The sequence below is a fragment of the Chelonia mydas genome, chromosome 16 (genome assembly GCF_015237465.2).
Source record: "Chelonia mydas isolate rCheMyd1 chromosome 16, rCheMyd1.pri.v2, whole genome shotgun sequence".
NCBI classification, from domain to species: Eukaryota; Metazoa; Chordata; order Testudines; family Cheloniidae; genus Chelonia; species Chelonia mydas.
The window spans coordinates 22,797,912-22,824,487 of NC_057857.1; the positions used below are offsets into that span (position 1 = coordinate 22,797,912).

The 26,576-nt window shown below is 45.0% G+C and overlaps 1 protein-coding gene across 1 annotated transcript; it reads left to right on the forward strand.

Moving 5' to 3' along the window:
• The first annotated feature begins 596 nt into the window (after positions 1-596).
• LOC102932883 (kinesin-like protein KIF14) lies at positions 597-24,659 on the forward strand. The gene is given in 21 exon segments (XM_043530712.1): positions 597-648; positions 1,155-1,326; positions 1,328-1,393; positions 1,906-2,015; positions 2,610-2,710; positions 3,958-4,010; positions 6,856-6,886; positions 11,317-11,410; positions 11,697-11,812; positions 12,810-12,928; positions 13,494-13,503; positions 13,676-13,855; positions 14,701-14,831; positions 15,164-15,227; positions 15,944-16,128; positions 17,051-17,153; positions 19,196-19,356; positions 22,545-22,692; positions 23,281-23,364; positions 24,325-24,463; positions 24,547-24,659. Coding segments are annotated over 21 exon segments (2,232 nt in total).
• Positions 24,660-26,576: the final 1,917 nt, after the last annotated feature.

A 26,576-nucleotide genomic window follows, 5' to 3' on the forward strand; every position in this document is an offset into this window, starting at 1 on the left:
AATCAGACTTAACATTTTTTCTGATGACCTTTCTGAAGGCCAGCAACAAGAGGAGCAGCCTGGATTCTATTCCTTGTGCTGTATACTTGAACTAGACCAGTTGGTGAGCTGTCTGTGTGTATTGAGTAAAGACACATAGAAGAATCCTACCTATGATATCCTCTTGCTGATAATAGCTCATCTTAACTAATTAGCCTCTCACAGTTTGTATGGCAACTTCAACTTGTGTGTGTGTGTGGAGATATATACCCGCACATACAATCTTCTTACTATATATTCCATTCTATGCATCCGATGAAATGGGCTGTAGCCCACGAAAGCTTATGCTCTAATCAATTTGTTAGTCTCTAAGGTGCCACAAGTACTCCTGTTCTTTTTGTGGATACAGACTAACGTGGCTGCTACTCTGAAACCTACCTACAGCTGTCTGACTCAACTTGATACCAGACTAAGTGGGTCCTACTACCTCCAACTCAAGAGTGTAAAACTGTTTGAGTGTTCCACTGAGGCAGTGAGAGCTGGGGGCAGGAGCAGAGTTGTAGCCAAGGTATAGCCAAGCCCATGATAAAGTTTGGGTTCAGAATATTAATTCTCACATGTCAGAAAAGGCAAAGCCTGAGATGGTGGTACACTGGAACCATATCCAATGTAGGCATGCTGAGCTAGGAGCAGGCATGTCACCTGACCAAGCACAATTCATTGCACTGATAGGAGATGTAGAGTTTAGCATTGACTATTACATTTAAAAATACAGCAGACTCCAAAAAGCAGTTGGGTTCCAACTGTGGCAACTCAAACTAAGGCCACGTCTACACTACCCGCTGGATCGGCAGGTATTGATCGATCTATTGGGGATCGATTTATCTAGTCTAGTGTAGACATGATAAATTGATCCCCGATCGCTCTGCTGTCGACTCCGGAACTACACTACTGCAAGAGGGCGGAAGCGGAGTCGATGGGGGAGCAGTGGCCATCGATCCCACGCCATGAGGACGCAAAATAAGTGATTCTAAGTCGATCTAAGATACGTCGACTTCAGCTACGCTATTCTCGTAGCTGAAGTTGCATATCTTAGATCGATCCCCACCCCCAGTGTAGACCAAGTCTAATTGTCTCTACAATAACATTTTTCTGACTTCACAGAGAACAGTAAGTTGGAATAAAATGTATTGTGTCCCTTTCTGGAAAGGAAATACTGATCCATCATCCTCACACAAACAGGCAGCTGCCTTTCTCCTATGACTGTTTTGGGTCTCAGAATCCAGAGGATAAGGGATATGCCTGTCAAGAAGTAGTGTATGTTCTGTTGGCCCAGCCACTTCTAGACAGTCTTTGAAGGTTACAATACTTGCTTATTTGCTTATGGACAAACTGGATCTGGGAAATCTTACACATAAGACCTCTACTATTAACGTTGTAACTGCTCTCTCCAGCCATCTGAGGCTTATTTGAGGCAACAAACTAAATCCAGCCACTTGATCAGAATCCGCCACTAAGTAATCCTTCTCTAGAAAAGTTTAATTTTCAAAACCTTAGGTGGTGAAACTCCTATAACTCAACCAAAGAATCAAAAACTGTTTTAGAATGAAGCAAAATCATAAATTAATCTCTTGTAAAGACAGAGATGGCAACTATCATAAATAACCTCTTTCTAAACTAGCTTGTGTAACAACTCTTTAGCCTGTAGAATAGTGAGGATGCTCAGAATGGAATTTAATAAGCATGGTGCATCTGTTTCCTGTCCCAAAGTGAAACACGATGGCTTTCTCTCATCTGTGGGGTGTACTTGTGTCTTGGCCAGATGGAAATCATTCTGAAGTCCATATTAAGGACTAGAGCAAAATTGAGTGCCCTTTTCTGACTAGGGTTTTCAGCACAACTAACCATGGGTCTCATCTTCAACACAATGACAGGCTATGCTGATGAGGTGGGCATAATTCCACGATTTTGCAAGGAAATATTCTGGAAAGTAAATCTGACTCAAAAAGAAGAGGTAACATTTTGCTTAATATTTTGTAGTAATAAAGTCTCCAGTCTCTCCATTAGAGCTGTCCAAAAATTGGCCAGGGCACCTTATGGGGTTGCCTCTCCCTCCATTAATCTAGATGAAAAGCTATCACTCCTATGAAACTGTTTTATTTTTAGTATCAGCTTCTCCCTGCTGAGGCTTGGATAAAGACAAAATATATCAGAAAAGAGTTTTGTGCCTTATGCTAGTTTTAATCCTTCCATTTAAAAAAAAGACTGTTTCTAATAAGCCATGTTTCAGGTATATTGTAGGTAGGTCTATACAAATACCGTCGTAAAGGATTATCTGTAATAGTTCTTCCTATTAGCTGAATTGAAGATAGCATTTGCATCTGCACTAGTGACAATGGTAAGCTTAAAGCTTACGTAACACCAAATGTGCACAGGGCTATATGGTATTAGGGCCTGGCATCACATATAATGTAACTTTTTGAGATGGCCAACTACATAAAATGAGCTGCTCCATTCAGAATGCCCTGTGTTTGAACGCTAAAATGGATTTTTGAATCCCTTCTCTTCCCCCACCCGCCCCCGTCCACCCCAGTGCTTGCAAATGCATTCTTCTCCCTTATTCCAACAAGTGAAACATCACATTGAGTTGAATTACTCTGAGGTATACAGTGAGCGGATACATGATCTCTTAACATCATCCGAAGATGCTAATGCCAAGAAGAAAGCTCGAGTTTGGAAAATGTTACCTATTTACCTGCAATACTGAACCCCAGCTGTAATGCCCCTCCTTGCTACGAAATGGGGACTTGATTCTTTCCTGATTGATTATATGTGGCCTGGGCCATATTCGGCAAGATTTTCCCTAGAGCTCTAGGGAGGAATTCTCCCTTCCGTTATGGTCCCTTTAGCTAGCCAAGGGAGAATCCCCCTGGTGTGAGCCTGCATCAGGCAGCCATAGGCTGTCCTACACAGGTCCCCTCAAAGCTCAGCATTGACAGTGTGAGGTGGAGCCATAGTTCTCTGTGCTATGGAGAGTCTGGGACAGGACCCGTTTGTGGCAGGTGCAGCATGAGATAGAGCTGCATGACATACAATAACATTCTGTGCTCCCTAAATTACACTAGGGGCTATTTCAGCCACCAATCTTCCAGAATCCTGAGGGCACAAGATGGCTTAAACCTTTATCCTCTTCCCCCTGCCCTATGCCTCCTGAAGGTGTCCCAGAGTCCCACCCTTAACTTCCGGGCAAGTGTGGTGGTAGAGGCAATGGTCCCAAACAACAAGCCTTTGCCGTTATACCAGTCACACTTTCCTGCTAGTTGAGGGTATCCATGTTTTGATGAGCTGATAGTAACTGTGAGCCTTTTGGCAAGAGCCTGCCAGAGACCATGCCTGTAGCTTTTGGTTCCACCTGTCTCAGTTGTTCCAGTTTCCTAGACTAGTCAGAGTCCAGGAGGAAGACCCTCCTGGGGCTCACCTATCTGAGCAATCACTAAAATTCAGCTTGGGAAAAGTGTCACTTCTTGCCAAATGCCTGGCATTATTCTTATTGCAGCAGAAGTTATCAGTGTGGCCCTTAATGGAGGGGAAGAACATGCTTGGGAGTTCAGAGGGTTCTGAGTGGTGGTACTCAAGCACCTGCATGGGAGAATCACTCCCTGGATCCTGATGGTGGTCTTACTACTGCATGCTGAAGCAGAGGCCCAATCTGGGACCGTTGATATGGGGATGGGGTAAGAAGCTGGAGGAGTCCATTGTAGTCAGAGCAGAGACTACAGGCTTCGTTGCTGGAGGGAGAATCCAATGTGGGAGAATGCAAGACTATTAAGATCTCTCCTTCAGTCTTTGCTTGGCGTTCTCTATCATGATGCGTCTAAATTCCCAAGGTGACCACCTTTCATGCCTTGCAATTGCTTGTGTTAAAGAAGTAACCCTAATGTAATCAATCTTCTCACACACACACACACCCCGATTTAGCTGAAAGTATGAGAACATCCAATCCTTGGTCCTTATGTAACTGGCCTTTCTACGTAAGTATAGTCTGTTGTTTTTTGTTTTTTTTTTAAGATAGTGCAGTTTCACAAACTCCTGCATCAGTTACCATCCTCCTGCCTCCACACTGTATCTAGTACAATTGTCCTACTTTTAAAGATACACTTCTGTTTAGGCAACAAACTCCAAGTTTACTGCATGCTCAGTTGTAAAAATGAAGACTGACTCTACATCTACACTACAAAAATAGCCCCACAGCAGTGAGTCTTGGTGTCCGGTTAAGACTTAGGCTCACGCTATAGAGCTAAAAATATCCATGTTAACATTCCTGCTCGGGCTGGAGCCCAAGCTCTGAGACTTGCCCCTCTTGCTTGGTTTCTGAGCCCAAGCTATGGCCAGAGCAGGAACATCTACAGTACTATCCTAGTCAGTTAGCCAGGCTGTGAGACTTGTTGTCGTTTGTGTGCAGGGGAGGTGGGGTGTGTGGGTTTTTTCCAGTACTGACATACCCAGAGATTTCTGCACTGAAGTCAATGGGTGGCTCGCAGGTATAACAACAGTTTGTCCCTTACTGTTTAACTTTCCTTTAAACTGTCTAAAATGAGAATCTTCCCAAATCTAAACTCCTTCAGGCTTTCCTCTTGGAGATGGGAGGGCATCTAGAAACTTGGAGGCAGACCTGCCCCCACAGTCTTGATTACAGCCTGGAACTGGTGTTGGATCTGACAGGATCTGAGCTTCCGCGACTGCTGCTACTCAGAGCTGAAGTCTGAGCAGAAGTGTAGATGACCCCTTATCCTGATGAGGCCTTTTTTGAGCAGTAGCCTCAGTCTAATCCAGCTCTAAACAGACTCCAAAACTTTTCTCTAGATCTCAAGATGTTGCTCTTCCCCTTCATGGTCAGACCAGTGAGCAGTTCAGTTGTGTCCTGTAGTATATAGAAGGGTGCCTCACTCTCCCACTGGGAAATTGATAGAGTTGGGGTGCATGAGGAGATGCTCCTGTAACCTGGGATAACTCTGGGGTGTACAGGAGAGAAGCCTCACCAAAGAGCTTTTTAGGTAGTAGGCTCAAGCTTCTAAAGCCTTCAGGGCACCAGGTATCCTGCATAGTGTTACCACTAGTGGAGTGTCCTGGTGGAGAGAAGCTTAATTGTTCCAATCGAAAAGCAATGTATATAATGGCTTAACAAGTGCCTTTCAGCTAAGCCATCCTGGAAAACTGACACTTGCTATTAACAGCAGGCTATCCACTGAATTATAGCTCTTAGCCCAAAGGCTTAGAGCTCTGGACACAAAGATGGGCCTAATTATAGGGACTCCAGACAAGTATCTGCACATGAGACCAAACTCCTTGATACTGATCTATTAAAACAGGAAGCATTGCACTTGACAACTCTCCAAGGTTTAAGCAGAGGCTGCATTAATTTCAAGGGACTAGTATTAGCAGGATTCTAATCTCTGCAGCCCCAGATGAAAAACAGGGTTAGTTCAGCTCAGCACTGTGCGTGCTATGTAGCTGCATTGCACTCTGATCAACATGAAGCTATCTCATTGATTCTGCTGTTACGGTTCTCATTGTAGAATTAACTGGAAAGATTATTTCCAAGTAAAATAGATAAATACATAGCACTTACATTGTGCTTTATCTTCAAAACACTGTGTGAATATAGTTAAGAATTATCCCTACAAGATAAGAAGATGCTTTCATTACAGATAGCAAAACTGAGGCATATGGATGGTGTCATTTGACCAAGACCCTGCAACAAATTGGTGGTACCTTTTGAGACTAGAACTCAAGAGGTCTGGACTCATGTTCCCTGGCTTAATCAGTAAACAGTTGTTTCTCATACTCCAAGAAGTCTCTTCAGAACTATTGCAGATCCTGCTGTTGCAGGAGTATGTGACTCGCACAAACAGAGAATGCAACCCCATGGCACACAAGTTGTGCAGTGTTCAGACTGACTGTATCCAGACAGCCTAGAACTGGCTTCTTAAAATCAAAATGAAGCTCCTGTACTTGTCTCTCAAAGATGTGAAGGGAGTGGCTTGCTTTAGGGGGTGGAAAACGAGAACTCCTAAGTGTTGCTAATTCTGGATGGTAGCGTCTCATCAGCTGGACTCTGAGGAATATGCTGCCATTTTTGCAAGGCAGCATGACTTGTATGGGGGAATGGGGAAAGGAAGCCTGAGATTTGGAAACACTGGAACAACCTAACCACTGTGGCTGCATCTCTTAACTGTTCCTGTAGTTAACATTAACTTCCAAACAAGACCCTGCAGTCCTGGGCACCCAGTGTTTGCACAGCTAAGGGCTGCGTTAGTCAGCTGGTCAAATCTGGCAGGTTAGACCTCATTTTGGCCTCCTTTTCTACTACAGAAAATATTGCAGGTCCCTCATGTGGCCCAGCTGTCTGGCTCAAGATGGAGGGCTGCCTACTGGGAGCTGTGCTCTCTACAGGCTATGCCTCCATGTTTCCAGATCAGGGTGACCACGTTGTGGGACTCCATAAGCCTGCACTTCAACATGTGGTGTGTATTGCTCTCTCGACTCATTCAGCTAATTTCCCGGACCATGCTGGTACCTGGTAGCGAAAGGAGACCATCGTGCTGCCAGATGCTCTTTTTAGTCTAACACAGTTTTTCTCTTCTCTTGATAAAGTTAAAATAAACAGTCTCTGGAGTGAATTAGAGGCATCAAAATTGGATTGGCATCCAAACCGTGGAGCAGTTGGTGGTTGGGAGTCTGGGGAAAAAGAAACAGCAGGCTTTAGCTAGAGGGGACAACAGCTTTATTTCCCTCATGTCCTTGACAACGAAGCAGATGTCCTACAATTATTATTTTACCTTCTAGTAATATAGTGCCTCTTTCCTATCCTCCCAGGTATGTGGTTGGCTCTTTTGCAGATGTGCAGGTAAATCTGCCTTAGTTCAAAGCTCTGTTAATGCATCACTAGCTCCATCTACTGCTGTCTCCTTCCCTGCATCTTTATTCCTGATAGTGGCTAACTGGAATCTAAACTAGCTATTTCTGCTTCTCTCCAATCGCCTTTATGGATGGAAATAAGCGTCCATCCTGTTGTGAATGGACATTAAATATGGCAGGAGCTTGCCTGCTGTCCTTAGCCAAGCCGCCTTTTCCTCCGCCCATTATTGTGCAGTGGACTCGGTGCCAGCTGCCTTTTACTTGTACGATGCTGTGTCCTGTTGGAGATCCCGCCGTGCTGTGCAGCACCTTTATGGAAATGCAAAATAGTAAGAGCTTAGATATTTTTCAGGTTGGGGAAATTTGTGGGGGATGGGCATTATTTGCCTAATGGCAACACCCAAGATCAAATCCCCTTTACAGTAGGTGCTGTACGGACACAAGGCAGTGCCTGCCTTGAAGAGCTTACAACGGAACTACTACAAAGCAGCTCAAGTGATTTGGGGGGGGAGTGGGGGAGGAGAGACAACCGAGGCACAAAGTGAACTGATTGGCTCAAGGCCATGGACCAGCTGTATGGCAGGCTTGAGAATAGAACCTACATCTCCAGACTGTCTAGTGTCCTGTCCGCTGGACCATGCTACCTCTGAGTGGTGTGGGAACAATTTTTTCCTCAGTGTGTGCAGGGGGTGGGCAGGAGGGGGCAGATCAGCATATGTAGGCAAAACTTTGCGGTTGCACCTCTCAAAAGGAGGTTGTGGTCATGCAGTACTTCCTAAGGCCACTGAATAAGTCTAATCACAGACTGGAAAGGCTAGAAATTGTACGTTATACTGCCAAATGGTATACCAATATGGACTTGGGATGTGAGACTGAGCTTGGTCCTTCAGTACAGTGTGAACAGACGTCCATGTACAACAAAACTCAGCTGCTTTCCCACAATGCTCTCTGCTTTGCAATGAGGATGAATTAGGTAAAGAGGGACAGCTTCTGGGTCTGAAGCACTGGGTACCTGAGTGGCTCTGTCCCATGGAAATAAGTCAGATCTCTTGCCAGTGACTTGCTCACTCTAGAGAGAGAGAGAGAGAGTGTGTGTAAAAACAACATTTAGGCCGTCTGTTTGTCCATTGTAGTGCTGTGTTTTCTCTGGTAACCTGGTGACACTGCCAACTCCCATAGCTGCCTCTGGGGAAAGAGTGCCAAGTAAAATGAATAGTTAAGGTACCAAGCTACTAAATGTAAAAATGCTCTGATGTTCTGTTGCTCAGTCATTCAGTTCACCTGCACAAGCCCTCTCCCAAAGGTGAAGATCTGTATGCAAAAGGGGATTTCAGTAAAATTGAAACTATGGCTCAACCTGTCTGCCCACCTGTCAGTTTGAAAGGCTGTGGAGCATATCAGTGGCATTAACTTACCGAAGAATGTACTGTACGTGAATCCTGGGTAGCATCAATATTTAATCTTTTAGTTGTTGCTTAACTTTCAGTAATGACTGAGGGGCAGGTCTTAGGGGAACAACAGCCGATAATTTAGGAAGTAGCTGCAGTAGTTAGGAAGCATTGCTGCTGCTGTGATCTAGCCTGGCTGTGTTTGTGCTCTCGGGGCTTGGTGGATCTTCCTGTGAAAATCTGTCAGCAGGAAGCATGGCACTGCATAGCATCCTACAAGACGTGTGGTGACTCTGTCGTCAGTGTCCACTCACTCCTGCAATCCCTTCTCATGTGTGGGGTGCTGCGTGGTGAGGTACTCTGGGTGCTGAATGCATTCCAGGAGCTGGTAGTATTTATCAAACAGGGTACTGAAAGTACAAATCTTGGCACTTGCTTTGTCCTGGAGAATCTGCCAAATGCCTGCTGATGTATCTAACTCGCTGAATAATTTTGTGCTCCTGCCATTTTAGCAAACTGTCCATTCCCTGTGGGCAAGTGGAAATGTTCCCATTTAATGTTCTTGTTCATCTCCTTTGGTTTGAGGCATACTTTTTTTTTCCCTCTCTCTCTACAATCCCTCAGGAGTGAACCTCTTCTCCTGGGTCTCCTATGGATGATACCATTAGCTGTCATGTTTTGCAGCTTTGTCTGGTCTCTCTTCCAGGACTTCTGGACCATATCATGTGGCATGCCTTTCTGGTTCTTTCTTTCCATAACAGTAACTTATACCCTCTTCCAGCAATTTCAGTGCAGTTTTTTGATGGATGAACCTCCCCCATTAAATCTTATAGCAATGCACATAACATTCTCCTCTGAAAATGCAGAGGGTTTCTGTCTCTCTAGCTTGCTCTCCTAATCTGTATGCAGTGTTGTAGCTATGTTGGGCCCAGGATATTATCCACACAAGGGTGGACCAAGTTGGTCCAGTAAAAGATATTATCTCTCCTAAACTGAATTTTTATGAAAAAAGAAAAGGAGTACTTGTGGCACCTTAGAGACTAACCAATTTATTTGAGCATAAGCTTTCGTGAGATACAGCTCACTTCATCGGGTGCATACTGTGGAAAATACAGAAGATGTTTTTATACACACAAACCATGAAAAAATGGGTGTTTATCACTACGAAAGGTTTTCTCTCCCCCTTTCGTAGTGATAAACACCCATTTTTTCATGGTTTGTGTGTATAAAAACATCTTCTGTATTTTCCACAGTATGCATCCGATGAAGTGAGCTGTAGCTCACGAAAGCTTATGCTCAAATAAATTGGTTAGTCTCTAAGGTGCCACAAGTACTCCTTTTCTTTTTGCGAATACAGACTAACACGACTGTTACTCTGAAACCTGAATTTTTATGGTATACTCAAGGCCTAATGAAATAGGCATGCTTGATCTCATCTATCTCTACTTCTGCTCTTGATTTTTGAACTGTCTGGTCAACACTTGTCTCTCCTTCCAATCCCAGTGCTTAGTTCTAATGTCCACCAAGCTCTCTCCTGTGCGCTGGAGATAGGCATTTGTTGTGTTGGCCCAAAGAGCTGAGGTCCTCCAGTTGTTCCTATCTAACATCAGAGAGAGAGACAGCCCTACTAGCTGAGCTGCTGGCTATAACTATAAAATAGACTATCGAATATTCTGTCAAGGCAGCATCCGTGTACTGCAGTGTAAGCAATGCCATAGATTCACTGTCCATTTATCCCATCAACGGTGCTTGCAAATAAGCTTTGAGACTTCTTTTTTGGAAGAACGAGATTCACTAATGAATTGTGTTTCCAGGTCAACTATCTTCAAAGCCTTTAAGAAAAAAAATGTCTAAGCCATGCATCTATTGTTTCCTCTCTCCTTGGCTGTTTCCACAGTTCATCTGGTTAATTCTCTTAACTGACCATGGAAATCAATTAACCTGCTCCATGCTGAGACTGACATCCTCTGCTAAATGGAACAAAATTGCTCCTTTCTCCAGTCAGGCTGAGAATGTTGGGGGGTGGGGGTAGGGGTGGAGGGGGAGAATGCTGCTTCTAGGAATAGTCAAGCTGATCAAAATCAACAGAAAGCAGATTTTTTTTTTTTTAAGTCTGAGCCCTTCTCTTCAAAACTGCATATGGCACTGCCATGCAAAACTGTTCCGATTTGCAGGGCACATTAGGAGCTGGCTGAATCCAGAATTCGGGAAGGGGAGGAGGGAAAAATCACAGGTGAGCAGAGAGAGAACCAGCTTAGGGACTGATTGTCCTTGTCTGCTGCAGATTTGCTGCTAACATGTGGTAGCCTGGAGTTTGTAATGGGTATTTGATAAGGCAGAGAAATAAGTGGCTCCCCTTACCCGCCAGAGCAATTGAGTGTTATGTGATATCCTGAACTGCTTCCTAGACTAAAAGGGGCAGCAAACCCAGTATCCTGAGGGGCACTTCAGAACTAACAGTTAATGTGTCCTGACACAAACCTGTATCAGCAACACCTGCAGTCTCTTGGTAAGCTGCTATGTCCAGGCAAGTCTTAAACAGCAAAGCATCATGCAATAGCTTGGAATGCAGTCTCATTCCTTGGAGCTGATGTTCTGTTCTGTACGGGTGCTTGTATCTCCCTCCTTGCTGCAGTGTCTGAACGCCTTCCCATAGTGTGCAAAGTGATTAACCTCTGTCTCGTGGCTCATTCTTTCTCTTCTCCCTAATGGCGGGACTGTGTGCCGTGTGGGGACTTGTTTTAATGTCTGTCTCTCTCCATTGGAGAAGGCTGGACACAAGTGCACCCTGCTGTTGAAAGCAGACTGGGGGGTTAGTAATGACCCTTAGCTTCTGGGGGAGTTCATTTCACACTATGGGACTGGCTCCTGGAAAAGCTGTCTCCTGCATTCCCGCTCCACTGTGTCTGTGGAGCAAAGTGTCAGCCGCGACCCTCAGACCGGGGCCCAGGCCATTGAGTATGGTGAAGAGTAGCCATTGAGGGACTGTGAGCAGGATCAGTGTGGAAACTAATTTTTGCTTCTATTCTAGACCTGGCTGGAACTTGGAAACAAGCAGCGAGCCACAGCAGCCACTAGCATGAATGAGAGATGCTCCCCCTCTCACTGTGTTCAAACTGGTCGTGGCTCAGAGAAAGGCAAAGCGATCCCATTCCCTCCAGTCTGGTGACTCAGGATAGGTCTGGGATTGTTCTCAAATGGCCCCTGGAGTCTTCCCATACTGGCTTTCGTGCCTGTGCAGTAAGATTTGGAGCTATTAAAGTAACTGGACTAGCGTGCAGACTGCTGCCTAGCCATGTGATGATGTAGCCCTGTCCACTATGATTTGAAGGCTGGAGGCAGGGAAGATACTGAATGTTCATACGCTATGTTCGGTGGCAACAAAATCTAATCCCTTGTGTGGTCTTGCAGAGATAACACCTGGAGGAGAAGCACATGCTCACGTGGTGGTGAGCCACGTGAATTTGGTGGACCTCTCAGGAAGTGAGCGTTACAATTTGGCACAAACCAGTGGGCTGAGAACAAAGGTTGGGTGATGCTTCTTTCTTTGGGGTGGGAGAGGATGGGAAACTGTCTAAATCCAAATGCAAAATCTTCCACTGAGTTGGCATGATGTCTATGAAACTCCAAGGGAGCAGTAGCAACCTTGGAGGAACCATTAGACCTAGAACTGGGAGATCTGGGTTCTGTGTCTCCAAGAGGAAAGCCAATAAAGTGTGACCCTGATCCTCTACTTATCAGAGTCCCTATCTGATACCTACCTCGTAGTGCTTGGATAACAGATTCTTGGCTGGAAAGTGCTGTACAAGTGCAAAGTATTGATGTTAGTCTCTCCTTGTTACCTCTATCTGAAAATCCCCAGTCCTGACATCCTGCTATTGATTAGATTTTTAACTGACTTTTCTCAGCCAAGTAGGTGTCTCTAAAGCATGATGGTCAACTAATCCCAAAATGTGAGCCTCCAAGGAAAACCCCACACTTAAGCAAGATGCATTATTTTAACTCTGAGAACATGGATACCCTTTGAAATATCTGGATCTCTATGGGATACCATGTTGAGAAAAGTAACAGTATAAAACTGGCACACCTTACTCCATATATTGTATGTTTCCTCTGTGCCATATCTGCTTACTCTACTGACAAATGAAGTCTCCTGCTACAGGTAATCCAGCAGAACTAATGCAGTTTTGGACAACTGAGCTGGATTCTGTGCTGCCACACGCATTGTGAATTTAGCTGGCAGCCTGGTTCCAGCTGCTGAATTTGACTAGGGCTGATGTGAGACTCCAACTGGTAGCCGCACCTCTAGCAGCATGTAAAATTTGCTTCTGATTTGCAAACTGGATCTGGAAGCTATTGGGAGAGAACAAGTCTTGGGATCCAGTTCTCATTTACATATAATGATGGAATGCCATAGCTGGGATCTGAAAGGGAGAAACTAAGTTAATTCAGTTAGCTTCTGTATCAGAATCCCCTTCTGGCTGTTACATTACCAAATTTACAAAAGTAACTGCATCTTTCCAGGAAGGTGCTAGCATCAACAAGTCCCTGCTCACCCTCGGGAAGGTGATCTCTGCACTATCTGAAATGTTCCTATTCAAGAGAAAGTGCTTCATCCCTTACAGAGACTCGGTCTTAACCTGGTATGGCAAGGAAACTACTGGCACCCTCACATGGCTTTCCCATTAAAATCCCATTCTGGGCATGCTTGTTAAACATCATGGTTTTGTAACTGAAACGGAGCTGTCCTACAGGACGACTGATGGAGCTTTTAAAGCTGGACTGCAAATTCAGATTTTGAAAAAAATAGTAAGGGATTCTTCACCAAAGCCTTAGTCCAGCTGGTCTCTTGATATTGCTCCTTAAAGCTTTGCATGCTAACTGAATCTGTGCCTAAGTCTGTATTAGACACCTGACCTTTAATAAAATAGAATGAAGCAAGATTCTAAAATATCATGGGCGTTTTATAATTTGCCCAATACTGTAGTATCTGAGTGCCTAACAACCTTGTAGATTATTGGGCCTAATCTTAAAGGGATGTTTTTGCATAGTTCTGGTTTAACAAAGTGTTTATAAACTAGCAAAAGTGTCTTCTCTAACTAGTGTCTCTTGTACCTCCCCCTTACATTTTCACTTTTGCTTCTGGCTCCCATGTGAGCTTTTCTGATCAACGTAAGTGAGGTACAAAAGTTAATGCTAAACTTCTAGGCTTCTTAGAGCCTTAACCCTAGAGGCTATTGCAGGAACTAGTATTCCACATGGCACTGTCCCTTTAATCAAGGGTGGGATAGAGGATGGGTGGATTTGCAAACTGGATCTTGTTGCCATTTCCCGAGTGACTCGTGGTCACTGGTAATTTGTCTTCAAAAGCCTCAAAGCAGATTTAGGAGGAGAGCCTTGGTGGTAACTCTAAGATAGCCATGATAGCCATCATCAGCCCAACCACTGCACACGTCAAGGAAACCCTGAGCATGCTGCCCTACGTCAGTCAAGCTTGCAGCATCATTAATGTGGCCAAGGTCAATGAGGATTCCAGTGCAGTGCTGATCAGAGGTATGGTGCTGAGAAGCGTCTCTTATCAGCCTGTGGGTCTGGGATTGATGCCTACAATGGTACAAAATGAAGGGAGGCAAATTATGCTGGTACCTTGACATGACAGGGCAGTAAGTTAGAGGGACCCAAAGGAAATATTTCCTGAAGCCGAGAGTAGCTATCTTGTGCCTCTGCTGTATGGAGCCAAGACTAATACTGTGACTAGCTGCTTTCTTTTCTTATATTTGCCTGAGAAATCTGCTACACTAGGGTATTGTACACATTGACCAAGTGCACCAGGGGTTTTTACTAGAGGTGGCCAAAAGTGACACGCTCTGTCCAAAACCAATGTTTGCTGCAATTGTTCCTGTACCCCAGGGTACCTATGTTCTCTGACAACTCCAGCGAACACATTCACTAGCCGAATACTCCTGTAGCTAGCCAGGAACTACTGTAGAATGTCCCACAGTGAATTTGTACTGGGACTGGAACCAGTCAGAGAGATCCTCCGAGTAGGGGAATAAAAGTACTATGTGATTCTCTTCTATCCAAAACTGCTCTACTTTCAAACCTCTCACGTTCCCAATGAACTGCTAAGAAGCTGCAGACAAAAAACCTTTTATCAGAATTACTCAAATAATTCTGTCACTATCAGATCTAGATGTCCACAGATGGATACAGTCAAGAACAGGTCGAGGCAAAAACTAAAATACATTTTCCCAGACTGTGAACTTCCTCTTTCCTAGGGATGTTTCCCATGGAGCCCCATACCGCCAAAGCTGTCACTTCTGAAAGGGGAAGGCTTGAGTTGTTTGAATCCAATGTAACTAGTAGAGTTGACAAACTTTAAAGAGGTGTTTTCCTTCTTCTTAAGAACTGAAAGCTGAGATTGAGAGCTGCCCAGCAGTGCAGTCAAGGGATTGATGTGCTGAAATACGAAGTTAGTCTCCAAGAAATCCAGTGTCTGAAAGAACAGCTTGCTGAACGGGAAAGAGAACTGGCAGAATCACAGAAGTAAGAAATCTCTCCCCCTTCATGTAGGGAACAAGGTTTTGATGGGCCATGTGGGTCTTCTCAGTTAAATGTTCTACTATGCTAGAAGCAAATATTTCAGAGCTTACTGTTCTGATCTTCTACTACTTACACACCACTTTCTAGTATTGCAATGCTTATATCATTGGGCTGTGGTCCTTTACATGTCACTCATCTAGGACTAAGGCCTGGATTTTTGGTTTCCTGTTCACTAATGTTGCCAATCACACTTACTTTTGTATACTAATGTGCGTGTAATGTTAGTGATGAAACCGTAGAATTGATATAATGGTAAGGCTGAAGACTTGTTCTAGGTCCTGGCAGGAGAAGCTGGCTTTAGCGGAACACCACAAGACGGAAGAGGAGCAAGAACTGCAGGTATGGAGAGTGAAGCATGTATCCTACATAGTCAGAGTGAGGGGAGGCTCTCCTAACCAGCAGAGGCTGGTGACCTCTCTCTAAATGTGTGGATAAGACTGATACAGGTGCGGTCAGAGTCAGCTTGCAGCAGCAGGAAAAGATCCTAGTGTGTAACTCACTTTATGGGAATCAAAGCAATCCCCATCAGCCCTGAAAAACTACCAGCAAGATGGGGTGGAGGGGGAATATTAAACTTGCTATCCTCTGTACAGGATCAAACTGTCTGAATGGGAAGGCGGGTTCTGTGATAGAACTTGTCTCGTACAAAATCCCATTCCAGTAAGAGCTCTAACTGGAGAAACTGACTGCACAAAAATAGGTGAGACAACTTGTTGCCATAACACTCTTTCCAGCTTACAACAGAGGCTGCTATTCCATTGGGTATTTGTATGTACCAGAGAACAATATACAGCTTTAAATTTTCAGTGTACTTCTATTGTATTTGAGAACACTGGTGCCCTCTAGTGGCCAATCCAGCTTTGACATCTGTCTGTTGAAGTTACTGCCCGGTAGTGGGGACTGTCTGAAGGTTAGAAGGAGTTCAGTTTCTGAGGCCTCCTTTTAAATACGAAATCCCCTAACTGTGAGAAGGGAGGGCTAGGTTCTCATCTGCTAGCCATAACCCACTAGCCACTCATGACTAAAACCCTGTTCTATCTGCTGCCACCTCATAGAAAGCCGGAGTGTGCTTTAAAGTTGACAACCATCTGCCAAACCTGCTAAATCTAAACGAAGATCCACCGCTGTCAGAGATGCTTCTCTATATCATCAAAGAGGGAGAAACCACAGTGGGGAGTCTTCATGCAGACTCTGAGCATGACATCCAGCTGACAGGTGCACTCATTTCAGAGGACCACTGGTAAGTCCTCTTAAAGTTGAAACCATTTTAAAACCACCTATAGGGGAGATCTCCCTGAGCTCCAAGCAGGCCTTCTAGCCAGAGTCTAAACTGCTGAATTTCCCCACTGAACTTCTGAACGTGGACTTTCTTCCCAAAGGTTGCTAGCTTCTCAGCCGTGTGCCGCTCTGCTTGAGCTAGGGGAGCTGTCCATGCTGGTGGCAGATGTATGTACCAGACTATAGCTGGGTTCTAGTCCCTAAAAAAAAAAAAAAAAAAAGTGTCACTTTTCAAACTGCTTCTTACTCAACAGGTCCTTCTCCCTGTGTGTAGTCAGACCTAGCTGGTGAAGTCGGTGACTATTGCTTTATTCTCTGGCTGGCCTGGCAGAGCCATCACAGCTGTGAAAGAGATGGATTCTCTGACCTGGGCATCAGAATGGCCTGTGGCACTCCAGTTATAGCCACCCACTGCCTCAGAGCACAATTTGAAGTAGATGGGGTGATAGCTGTAAAACCCTAATGGCTGAGTTTAGCCCGGCAGAACCTTTATTACTGAGGATGAAAGATGACTGCTTGATACTGTGGTCCCACTGAGTTTGAAGGGCTGACATGTAGAAAAATGTCTTTGCTTGTAAACATTTGATGGAGGGACTGAGACCATGATCCAGGAATGCCATGGTGCTATTTGCAGTCTCTTTTCAGAATAGAGCTGCACTTTACCTTGTGGGATCCAAAATATGTCCACTTCTGCCTTGGGGTTAGCTTTGAAATAAGAACCATAACACTAGCAGATACTTACTGTATCCTCTCAAAGACTAGTGCAATTTCTCACAAGCTTATCTGTTGTGTAACTCTGAAGGACTCATGATCTTACTCTGCAAAAAGCTGCACTCTGTGTCTAGTGGAAGTTAGGCCTAACGGCTGGTTTTTCTCTTCTTTCCTCCCATCACCAATGAGCAAGGAGTGATCATCTTAAGTCCTATCCCGGATGCCAGGACCTTTGTGAATGGAAACCTCCTAGTTGAGGCAGTCACCCTACACCATGTAGGGATCCTAGTCTACTGCTCAGTGTTGATAAATGCAAAGTAATGCATGTTGGAAAACATAATCCCAAGTATACATACGAAATGGCGGGGTCTAAATTAGCTTTTAACACTTGAAGTCATCTTGCACAGTTCGCTGAAAACATTTGTTCAATGTGCAGTGGCAGTCAAAAAAGCTAACAATGATAGGAACCGTAAGGAAAGGGATCGATAATAAAGCAGAATATATAATTCTACTGTGTACATTCATGGTACACCCACACCTTGAATATTGTGTGCAGTTCTGGTTGCCTCATATTGAAAAAGATGTATATTAGAATTCAAAAAGGTGCAGAAGAGAGGGGCAGTGAAAATGATGAGGGGTATGGAACAGCTGCCGTATAAAGAGAGACTAAAAAGACTGGGACTGGTGAATTTAGAAAAGAGACAGCTAAGGGGGGGAGATGCTAGAGGTCTATTAAAGTCATGAATGGTGGGGAGAAAGTGAATGGGGAAGTGTGTTACCTCTTCACATAACACAAGAATCAGGGTTCGCCTGATGAAATTAATAGGCAGCAGGCTTAAAACAAAGTGTTTATTTCTTCACACGATGCACAGTCAACGTGTGGAATTTGTTGCCATGGGATGTTGTGAAGGTCAAAAGTATAACTGGCTTCAAAAAGAATTAGACAAGTTCACGCAAGATGGGTCCATCAATGGCAAGATGGTCAGTGATGCAACCCCATGCTCCTCATGTCTCCAAACCCCCAATTGCCAAAGCTAAGACTGTACAACAGGATGGATCACTTAAAATTGATCTGTTCTGCTTGTTCTCTCTGAAGCATCTGGTACCAGCCACTGTCAGAGACAAGATACTGGGCTAGATGGACCGTTGGTCTGACCCAGTATGGCCATTCTTGTGTGCCTATGTACAGTCAGTAGCTAACATGCCATTCCCCATGATTTTGTGTAAAGTGTGTATGGGACAGATGGGGAACTAAACTACAGAATGACTCTTAAACCATTAAAGCTATAGCTGCTGTTCTTGTCCCTTATTCCTGATCTTTACAAGCCTTGAAAAGAGAGAGTTCTTGGTATCTAAAGGGGGTTGTGTGCGGGGCAAACCCACTTTGCCAATGACTACCTTGCTGTGTGTGAATTCCTATTGTAATACCAAATCCGTGACCCTGAGGTTCACTCAAGCCCTTTTCAAGGGCAATCTTATTAAACAGGGAAAAACACTCTTAAAATCAATAACTGGTTAATAGTGAACTCTGGCACATTTGAGGCTAAATTACAATAGGAAGCTACCCTGTTAGAGGAGTGGTTCCCTTAAACAGGCTTCTTGTGGGCTGGGCCTGGGAATGTCTCCTGTAATGTTAACTCCAAGCCCTGGTCTACACTAGGACTTTAGGTCGAATTTAGCAGCGTTAAATCGATGTAAACTTGCACCCGTTCACAGGATGAAGCCCTTTTTTTCGACTTAAAGGGCTCTTAAAATCGATTTGCTTACTCCACCCCTGACAAGTGGATTAGCGCTTAAATCGGCCTTGCTGGGTCGAATTTGGGGTACTGTGGACACAATTCGACGGTATTGGCCTCCGGGAGCTATCCCAGAGTGCTCCATTGTGACCGCTCTGGACAGCACTCTCAACTCAGATGCACTGGCCAGATAGACAGGAAAAGAACCGCAAACTTTTGAATCTCATTTCCGGAGACTCCGGGAACTATGGGATAGTTCGACGCTTGCCTCGGTACTATGGAAGCACTCCGCCGAGTTAATGCACTTAATACACTTAGAGCATTTTCTGTGGGGACACACACACTCGAATATATAAAAACGATTTCTAAAAAACCGACTTTTGTAAATTCGACCTCATTTCATAGTGTAGACATACCCTAAGATGTGAGGATACCCTGTGTTGTGATATTTAAGGCATAACTTCAGTGTGTGAAGTTAATAACTCACTTACTGGATATGCTGGCTTTTTGTGGGAGGGGATGGTGCTCCTCTTTCAGATCACTGCTTTGATACCTTGTGACTCTCCTATTTATCCTTGTTAGGGGGACAGAGTGATTCTTGGTGGGAACCATTACTTCAGATTCAATCACCCAATGGAGGTCAAGAATGGGCGCCGTGCCTCTTTGATGCCAGCAGGGGGAGCTGATGGGCTGAGGGACTTTGAATTTGCTAAAAATGAGCTAGTTGAAGCTCAGAAGCAGAGGTAACTGGATGTGTTCTGTGACCTTCCCTAATATCTGCTTTGAGCAAAAGTATTTGATCTGCAGTCCTAGGAACTCTGGAAACTGCAGACAGAGGCAGTTTGTTCTGTGTATTAACTTGTCTGGCAGCCTTGGAAAATGCCCCATGTGTTCTAGGGTTAAAGCATTTTGCGAGCAATTTGAGCACTTCCAGTTCTGTCTTAACAGCTTTATGTGCTGAGGATGCTCTGTTTGCTGTATAATGAAGGCATAATGCTGGGCTTCGTAGAACACTGCACGTACATGAGAATGATCATGTCGTTTTCCAGTGGACTCTGCTAATTATGCTTGCATGTTAGTCTGGGTAGGGGGAATAAGGGAAACTTCCTGCAGTTGGTGGTGGGTGTGGGTGTGGGTGTGGCGGGGGGGGGGGGGAGGTAGTATAAAATAGCTAAATGACTGCGCTACTCGAATCTGGCATCTTTCACAAGCACTATAGACTTGCTTCAAAAATACATCCTGAAATAACGAGTGTTCGTTAGGGCTGGTTCTGCCTTGACTGTAGCTCCTAGACTGCCCCAGACAGTGCTTCGTGTGGAGGGCAACGTGGCTATGTGTGGAGGGAGAAATCAATATTTCAACATGGCAATGTGGCATAAATCTCAATTAGAAACTCTGCTTGTCTGCTTGCACTTCCTCTTCCTCTAGAGCAGGATTAGGGTAAATGTGGCATGCCTGCCCATGTCAGACAGAGTACATGGAAACTTGAATGAATGTGAGACTTAGAAGAGATTCTGATCTCAAAGGGAGCATAGCTGACTGGGCCATCATGCTGTCAAGTACCTCTCTCGAATTCTATCTTTATTGAACCAGTAACTATCGGATTCCTGGGAGTAGACAGGAACCCTGACTCCCAGTCACACCCTCAATCGTAATAAACTGGTTTTGATCCTTCTGAAATGAGTGGCGAGAATGTTGGTGAGCCTGGAGGTATACTACCCACACTGGGCAGGAATGGGCTAGGACTCAACAGGTCTTTTCACCCTGCATCTCTTCTAATTTGATTGTTGAACAACTCATACTGAAATTGCTAACTTTGAGTTTTCTATTAGATGCTCTTCAGTTTCAAAATGCTTCCAGTTTTTAGACATAAACACCCATAAAATCATTTCAACCTTCTAATATTGTATCGGTGTGAAATACTTAACAGTAATGCAGAAGGAGCCAGTAGAGGGAACATAAGAGCATGCATTTCAGAGCATGTTCATGCCAAGTGATGATGCACCAAATCCCACTACATGGTGGATGTTGTAGGATAACTTTTCCCCCTCTTATTTTCACTGGATTTGACTAGATCCTAGGAGAATGGACTTCCATGTCCTTGGTGTTCTGAAGCAGACCTGCTGATCCCTCTGCAAAACTGATGTCTTTCTGGGTTCCCTTTGCATGTAGAATCATAGAATATCAGGGTTGGAAGGGACCTCAGGAGGTCATCTAGTCCAACCCCCTGCTCAAAGCAGGATCAATCCCCAACTAAATCATCCCAGCCAGGGCTTTGTCAAGCCTGACCTTAAAAACTTCTAAGTAAGGAGATTCCACCACCTCCCTAGGTAACGCATTCCAGTGTTTCACCACCCTCCTAGTGAAAAAGTTTTTCCTAATATCCAACCTAAACCTCCCCCACTGCAACTTGAGACCATTACTCCTTGTTCTGTCATCAGCTACCACTGAGAACAGTCTAGAACCATCCTCTCTGGAACCACCTCTCAGGTAGTTGAAAGCAGCTATCAAATCCCCCCTCATTCTTCTCTTCCGCAGACTAAACAATCCCAGTTCCCTCAGCCTCTCCTCATAAGTCATGTGTTCCAGTCCCCTAATCATTTTTGCTGCCCTCCGTTGGACTCTTTCCAATTTTTCCACATCCTTCTTGTAGTGTGGGGCCCAAAACTGGACACAGTACTCCAGATGAGGCCTCACCAATGTCGAATAGAGGGGAACTATCACGTCCCTCGATCTGCTGGCAATGCCCCTACTTATACATCCCAAAATGCCATTGGCCTTCTTGGCAACAAGGGCACACTGTTGACTCATATCCAGCTTCTCGTCCACTGTAACCCCTAGGTCCTTTTCTGCAGAACTGCTGCCGAGCCATTCGGTCCCTAGTCTGTAGCGGTGCATGGGATTCTTCTGTCCTAAGTGCAGAACTCTGCACTTGTCCTTGCTGAACCTCATCAGATTTCTTTTGGCCCAATCCTCTAATTTGTCTAGGGCCTTCTGTATCCTATCCCTACCCTCCAGCGTATCTACCACTCCTCCCAGTTTAGTGTCATCTGCAAACTTGCTGAGGGTGCAATCCACACCATCCTCCAGATCATTTAGGAAGATATTGAACAAAACCGGCCCGAGGACCGACCCTTGGGGCACTCCACTTGATACCGGCTGCCAACTAGACATGGAGCCATTAATCACTACCCGTTGAGCCCGACAATCTAGCCAGCTTTCTATCCACCTTATAGTCCATTCATCCAGCCCATACTTCTTTAACTTGCTGGCAAGAATACTGTGGGAGACCGTGTCAAAAGCTTTGCTAAAGTCAAGGAACAACACGTCCACCGCTTTCCCCTTATCCACAGAGCCAGTTATCTCGTCATAGAAGGTAATTAGATTCGTAAGGCATGACTTGCCCTTGGTGAATCCATGCTGACTGTTCCCGATCACTTTCCTCTCCTCTAAGTGCTTCAGAATTGATTCCTTGAGGACCTGCTCCATGATTTTTCCAGGGACTGAGGTGAGGCTGACTGGCCTGTAGTTCCCAGGATCCTCCTCCTTCCCTTTTTTAAAGATGGGCACTACATTAGCCTTTTTCCAGTCGTCCGGGACTTCCCCCGATCGCCATGAGTTTTCAAAGATAATAGCCATTGGCTTTGCAGTCACATCCGCCAACTCCTTTAGCACTCTCGGATGCAGCGCATCTGGCCCCATGGACTTGTGTTTGTCCAGCTTTTCTAAATAGTCCTGAACCGCTTCTTTCTCCACAGAGGGCTGGTCACCTCCTCCCCTTGCTGTGCTGCCCAGTGCAGCAGTCTGCTCATGGGCAGAGTTTGGGGCCATCTGTAACAGTTCATTGAAAGTCCCATTCCATAACCTGAGGAAGCAGTAAGGTAGGCCCAGGCTGTGGCCACTTCTGCTTTTGCTCTTCTTCTGCTTCCAGAATTGAAATAGAGGTGGAGGAAGCCAGACTGCAGGCACAGAAGGAAATGATGGAAGAGCTTCAGATGGCCAAGGAGCTGGCTCAGCAGGAGCTATGGGCTCAAAGGAGGCTTTATGAGAATAACATCAAACAGCTGGAAGAACAGCTGGTAAGTTTCTTAGAGTGCCTCCCCCCATTTCAAAGCAACAGCAAGAAATCCACCCTCCACTCTTCAGCCATTCAAACTGCATCAGTGAGAAACAGCCGATTATGTTAATGGTCATGCTCGAAGCTAGCGGGTCTCAGGAATAGCATTTACCGCAGCCTACATTTGTCAAAGGTGGGTGGGAGGCTCTGAATTAAATGTGCCTGATCTAAGCACCTCTGAACTCTAGGAAAATCTGGCGTCAGATTTCTGACCCACCTGAAATCCATGTAACAAGCGATTCCCTTCCACCCTCACCTTATAGCAGGAAGTTAAAATTCCAGCCTTCTGTTCTCCGGTGGATTTGGGAAGGAAGCAAGGCAGTCATTCAAAAGCAGCCTTGCAGGATGTACAGTGTATGGCCCACACACCTGCATGAGCAGCCCCGCAATAGCCCATGCGTTGGAGAGGAAATGCCCATTCCTGAGGCTTTGCTTTCAAGCTTCCAGGTTGGCATGTTCACTATTGAGGCCCTGGCAGATATTTCAGTGGGAGCTGGTAACTGGGAAGGGGGGGGAGAATGGCCTTAATTCACACTTCTGCCTGCCTCAGGAAGAAGAAGAAATGAACAAGAAACTCCTGAGTACAGGGAAGGCTGCTGAAGAGCTACTTGTGCAGTTGCCCGCCCTCACTCAGGTCAGTAAGTAGAAGGCTGTGGTGCAGAAGAACAAGCTCTGAAGTAGTTTATATAAGAAAGAATGTGTTTGTCAGTGTGTGACTGTCCTTGGAGGACTCGCAGATTCTGCTACTGCAGTGCCAATGGCTTTGCTTTAAGCAAAAACTATGAACCAAATGTGGCTAGTGCTTCCTTTCCCATACATGACTGATGGCAGACTTGACTTTTCTTTCCATAGCACCTGCTGACATTGTAATTACATTGAGATAAAATTACATAACACGTCATCCTACCTTCCCCCCGCCCCCTCCTTTTAGCATTCTCCTGCCTCATCCTCTCCATTAGCAGTGATTCCTGCCTGGATACCCCTTTTGTCTCCTCTCACAGATCCCTCTACACCCTTCAAACTATCCCTTAGTTCAGTGCATCAAGACCTATTCCTAAAACCTCTTTGGTGCAGCACTGCTAGAAAATAAATGTTTGTAATTAAATGGCTTTCAAAGCATTCAGTATTGGCTTAAGTCTACTCCTGTTGAATTCAGCGGTAATCCGATTTCATTGGGAATACAGTCTGGTCAATGCTGAGCACTTCTGAATAGCCCACCCTAAAATTGTGTGTGCCACCAGTAATGTACTAGATGCTAAATGTGGGCAACTACATAATTCTGTCCTTGGATTTCCCCTCCCTGGGACACTATCCCATCTAGTGCATCATTTAGATTATCAACTTTTTGGGCTTAGACTTGTCTGTGAGGAGTCTAGCACGCTTCTGCACCTGATGAATAAGAGTCATGTTCTTTAAATGGTTAACTTGTGACTACAAGCATTAAGATGGAATGGCTGGTCAGTCACAAGAGCTGGGGATTTAGTGTTTCAAGGAGTGATGGCCTCAGGGAAGAGTCTGGGGATGGAGAGCCCTGGTGTTCTTAACTGGTACTGTAGTGATGTGCTGAAAGAATTGTGGCTCATGTCTCTTGAAGGCTCAGGATACCCAGCAAAAATGCAGCATGTTCCTGGAGCTCCTTGAGCAGGAAAAAGAGAAGCTAGCTCAGGAGATGGAGCTGCTACAGCGGATGCATGCCACCAAAGAGCAGGAAAGGAAGATTGTGTCCGCGGAGAGTAAGGTTTTTCAAATCCTCTGCAAACTAAACTTCAGGCTTTTCTTGTCTGGGTAAAGTTACTGGAATTGTTTCCATTTCTAGACCAAGCTCAGTGGACAGCCCTCCAGCTTTCTATAATGCTGCAAGAAGTCAACGTCATTAGCAAGAACTTAAGCACACGATCTTCAGCAGGTAGCCCTGTTTGCTGGAGTTAGGTCTCAACCCCGCTCAAGAAATTTATAAAAGGCAGAGAGGTCTAAACCTCTTAAAATGAAGCTGGATGTTCTGAATTCTGTTAGATATTGGTTCTGCAGCTACATAGTCCAATGTAGAGTGCAACTTGAATGTGCTTCCTTAAGGAAGCCACCGGTGTGGATGGAACCCAGTACCCTTCACACACCAGTCTTGTGTGGCACAAAATGGAAAAAGGGGTGTGGTAACTGTGGACAAATGTCTGAACCAGAATGATGAGAATTGGTTCACTATTGCCATGAAACTTCCACTGTGATTTTGTAATGGCTTAAGTGGGAGCAAACTTGGATACTGGGAAAGTGGGTGGCTAAGAGAGAACACCACTAAAGCTATTTTAGGAGAAGATAACAGAGTAGTAACGGAGTAGTAACAGTTTGGGGCAGGCTTCACGTTCCAGCAGGGCCTCTCCTGCACGATTCTGGATGGCTGGTGAATGTATTTGAGAGGTATATCTTTAACAAGAGCTTGCGTGTGCTTGCTGTCAGCTTTCTTGTGAATTTAAGAATGCATCTAGTTACCATGGCATGTGGTGGAAAGTTCAGCTTGCTCATGGGGGAGAAATGTTAGCACATGAAATCTCTTCTCCATCTGTCTGCTAACTACAGTCACTGCTGGGGCTACTGGGCTTAGATTAACAGTAGACCGATAGTCACACTTCCAAATGATAGAACAGTGCATGGTTTTCTAGGTATGACCTACCAGCTATGAATGGAGAACCCACAACTGTGTGCATCCGAGTCACCAACACAAAACTGGGATCTACACTCTGTGGAATCTAGAAATATTTGAGGAGAAACATTTCTCTCATTGAGACAAGCATCAGGTACAGTCTCATGCTTTAGCTGCTACTTCAGTGCTACTTGGGCAGGGTAAGAAATTGAAAGAAGCCAGGTAACTTGTGATTCTGAAAAAAACTCACTCCAACTCCAGACTCTCTTGTGCCATGACACAAGCAAGCGTGGGGAAATTTGGCTTTGTGCTTTCTTGGTGTGCAGCCATCCTACCCAGGGCAGTGGAGACTGCAAAATGTTTTTACGTGGCCAGCCTGAGATTTAGTGTTGAAACTGAGTCTGCTGCAGCTCTTCTGGGTCTGCATCCATCCTGCTCTTCAGTACTACTGCTACTCTGTCCCCTAGGAGGGGTCGTGCTGTTCGTGGAGACATCATTAGTAACTATCCCTTCTGCAGGACTGGCAAATCAAAGCCTCAGCATTGAGGCCAAGTTAAATTTTACCTGGACTACTTTGTTTTGTTAATGAGGGAACGCCTGTTAAATTACTAATGCTACTGTTTTGGAGCTCCGCCCATGCCCTGTGAGGAATCTCAGTGGATACTGTGACTGTCTGAATAAAAGGGGGAAAAGGGCAGGGAGAAGAGAAAACTCTCAATGTTTTCCTACAGTTATTGTTTAAACTTTGTCACTAAAAGTTGGTGCAGACATTTCACGCAATTGTCGCACCTGTGTAGGTTGTTAGTGAGCTCTTCAACATCCAGTCCTGGCTCTTGTAGGCACTCTTGAAGGTCCTAGGAGATCTAGATGTGCCAGACACAGCACTTTTACCTTATGTGCTGCTGGGGATGCAGTAGAAGGAGAGCAGTTTTGTGGAGATTGAAAGACCAGACACAGATTAACAAGAATCCCCTCCTCTAAAAATGGCTGTCAAAGCCAAATGTTCTTCCTTAGCAGTGCCTCCTGCAATAGCCGGTCCAAGCCCAGGAAATCTGCTAAAAGCCACCAGACTGTGAGGTTAAGGGGAAAATAATGTATGTTCTGATACCAATAAATAAGGCAAAATTACCCCTCTGGCTAATACTGACATGAGGAAAACCAAGAGTTCAAACTACATTCATACCTTGGTACATCCTGCTATGCTCAGCAGA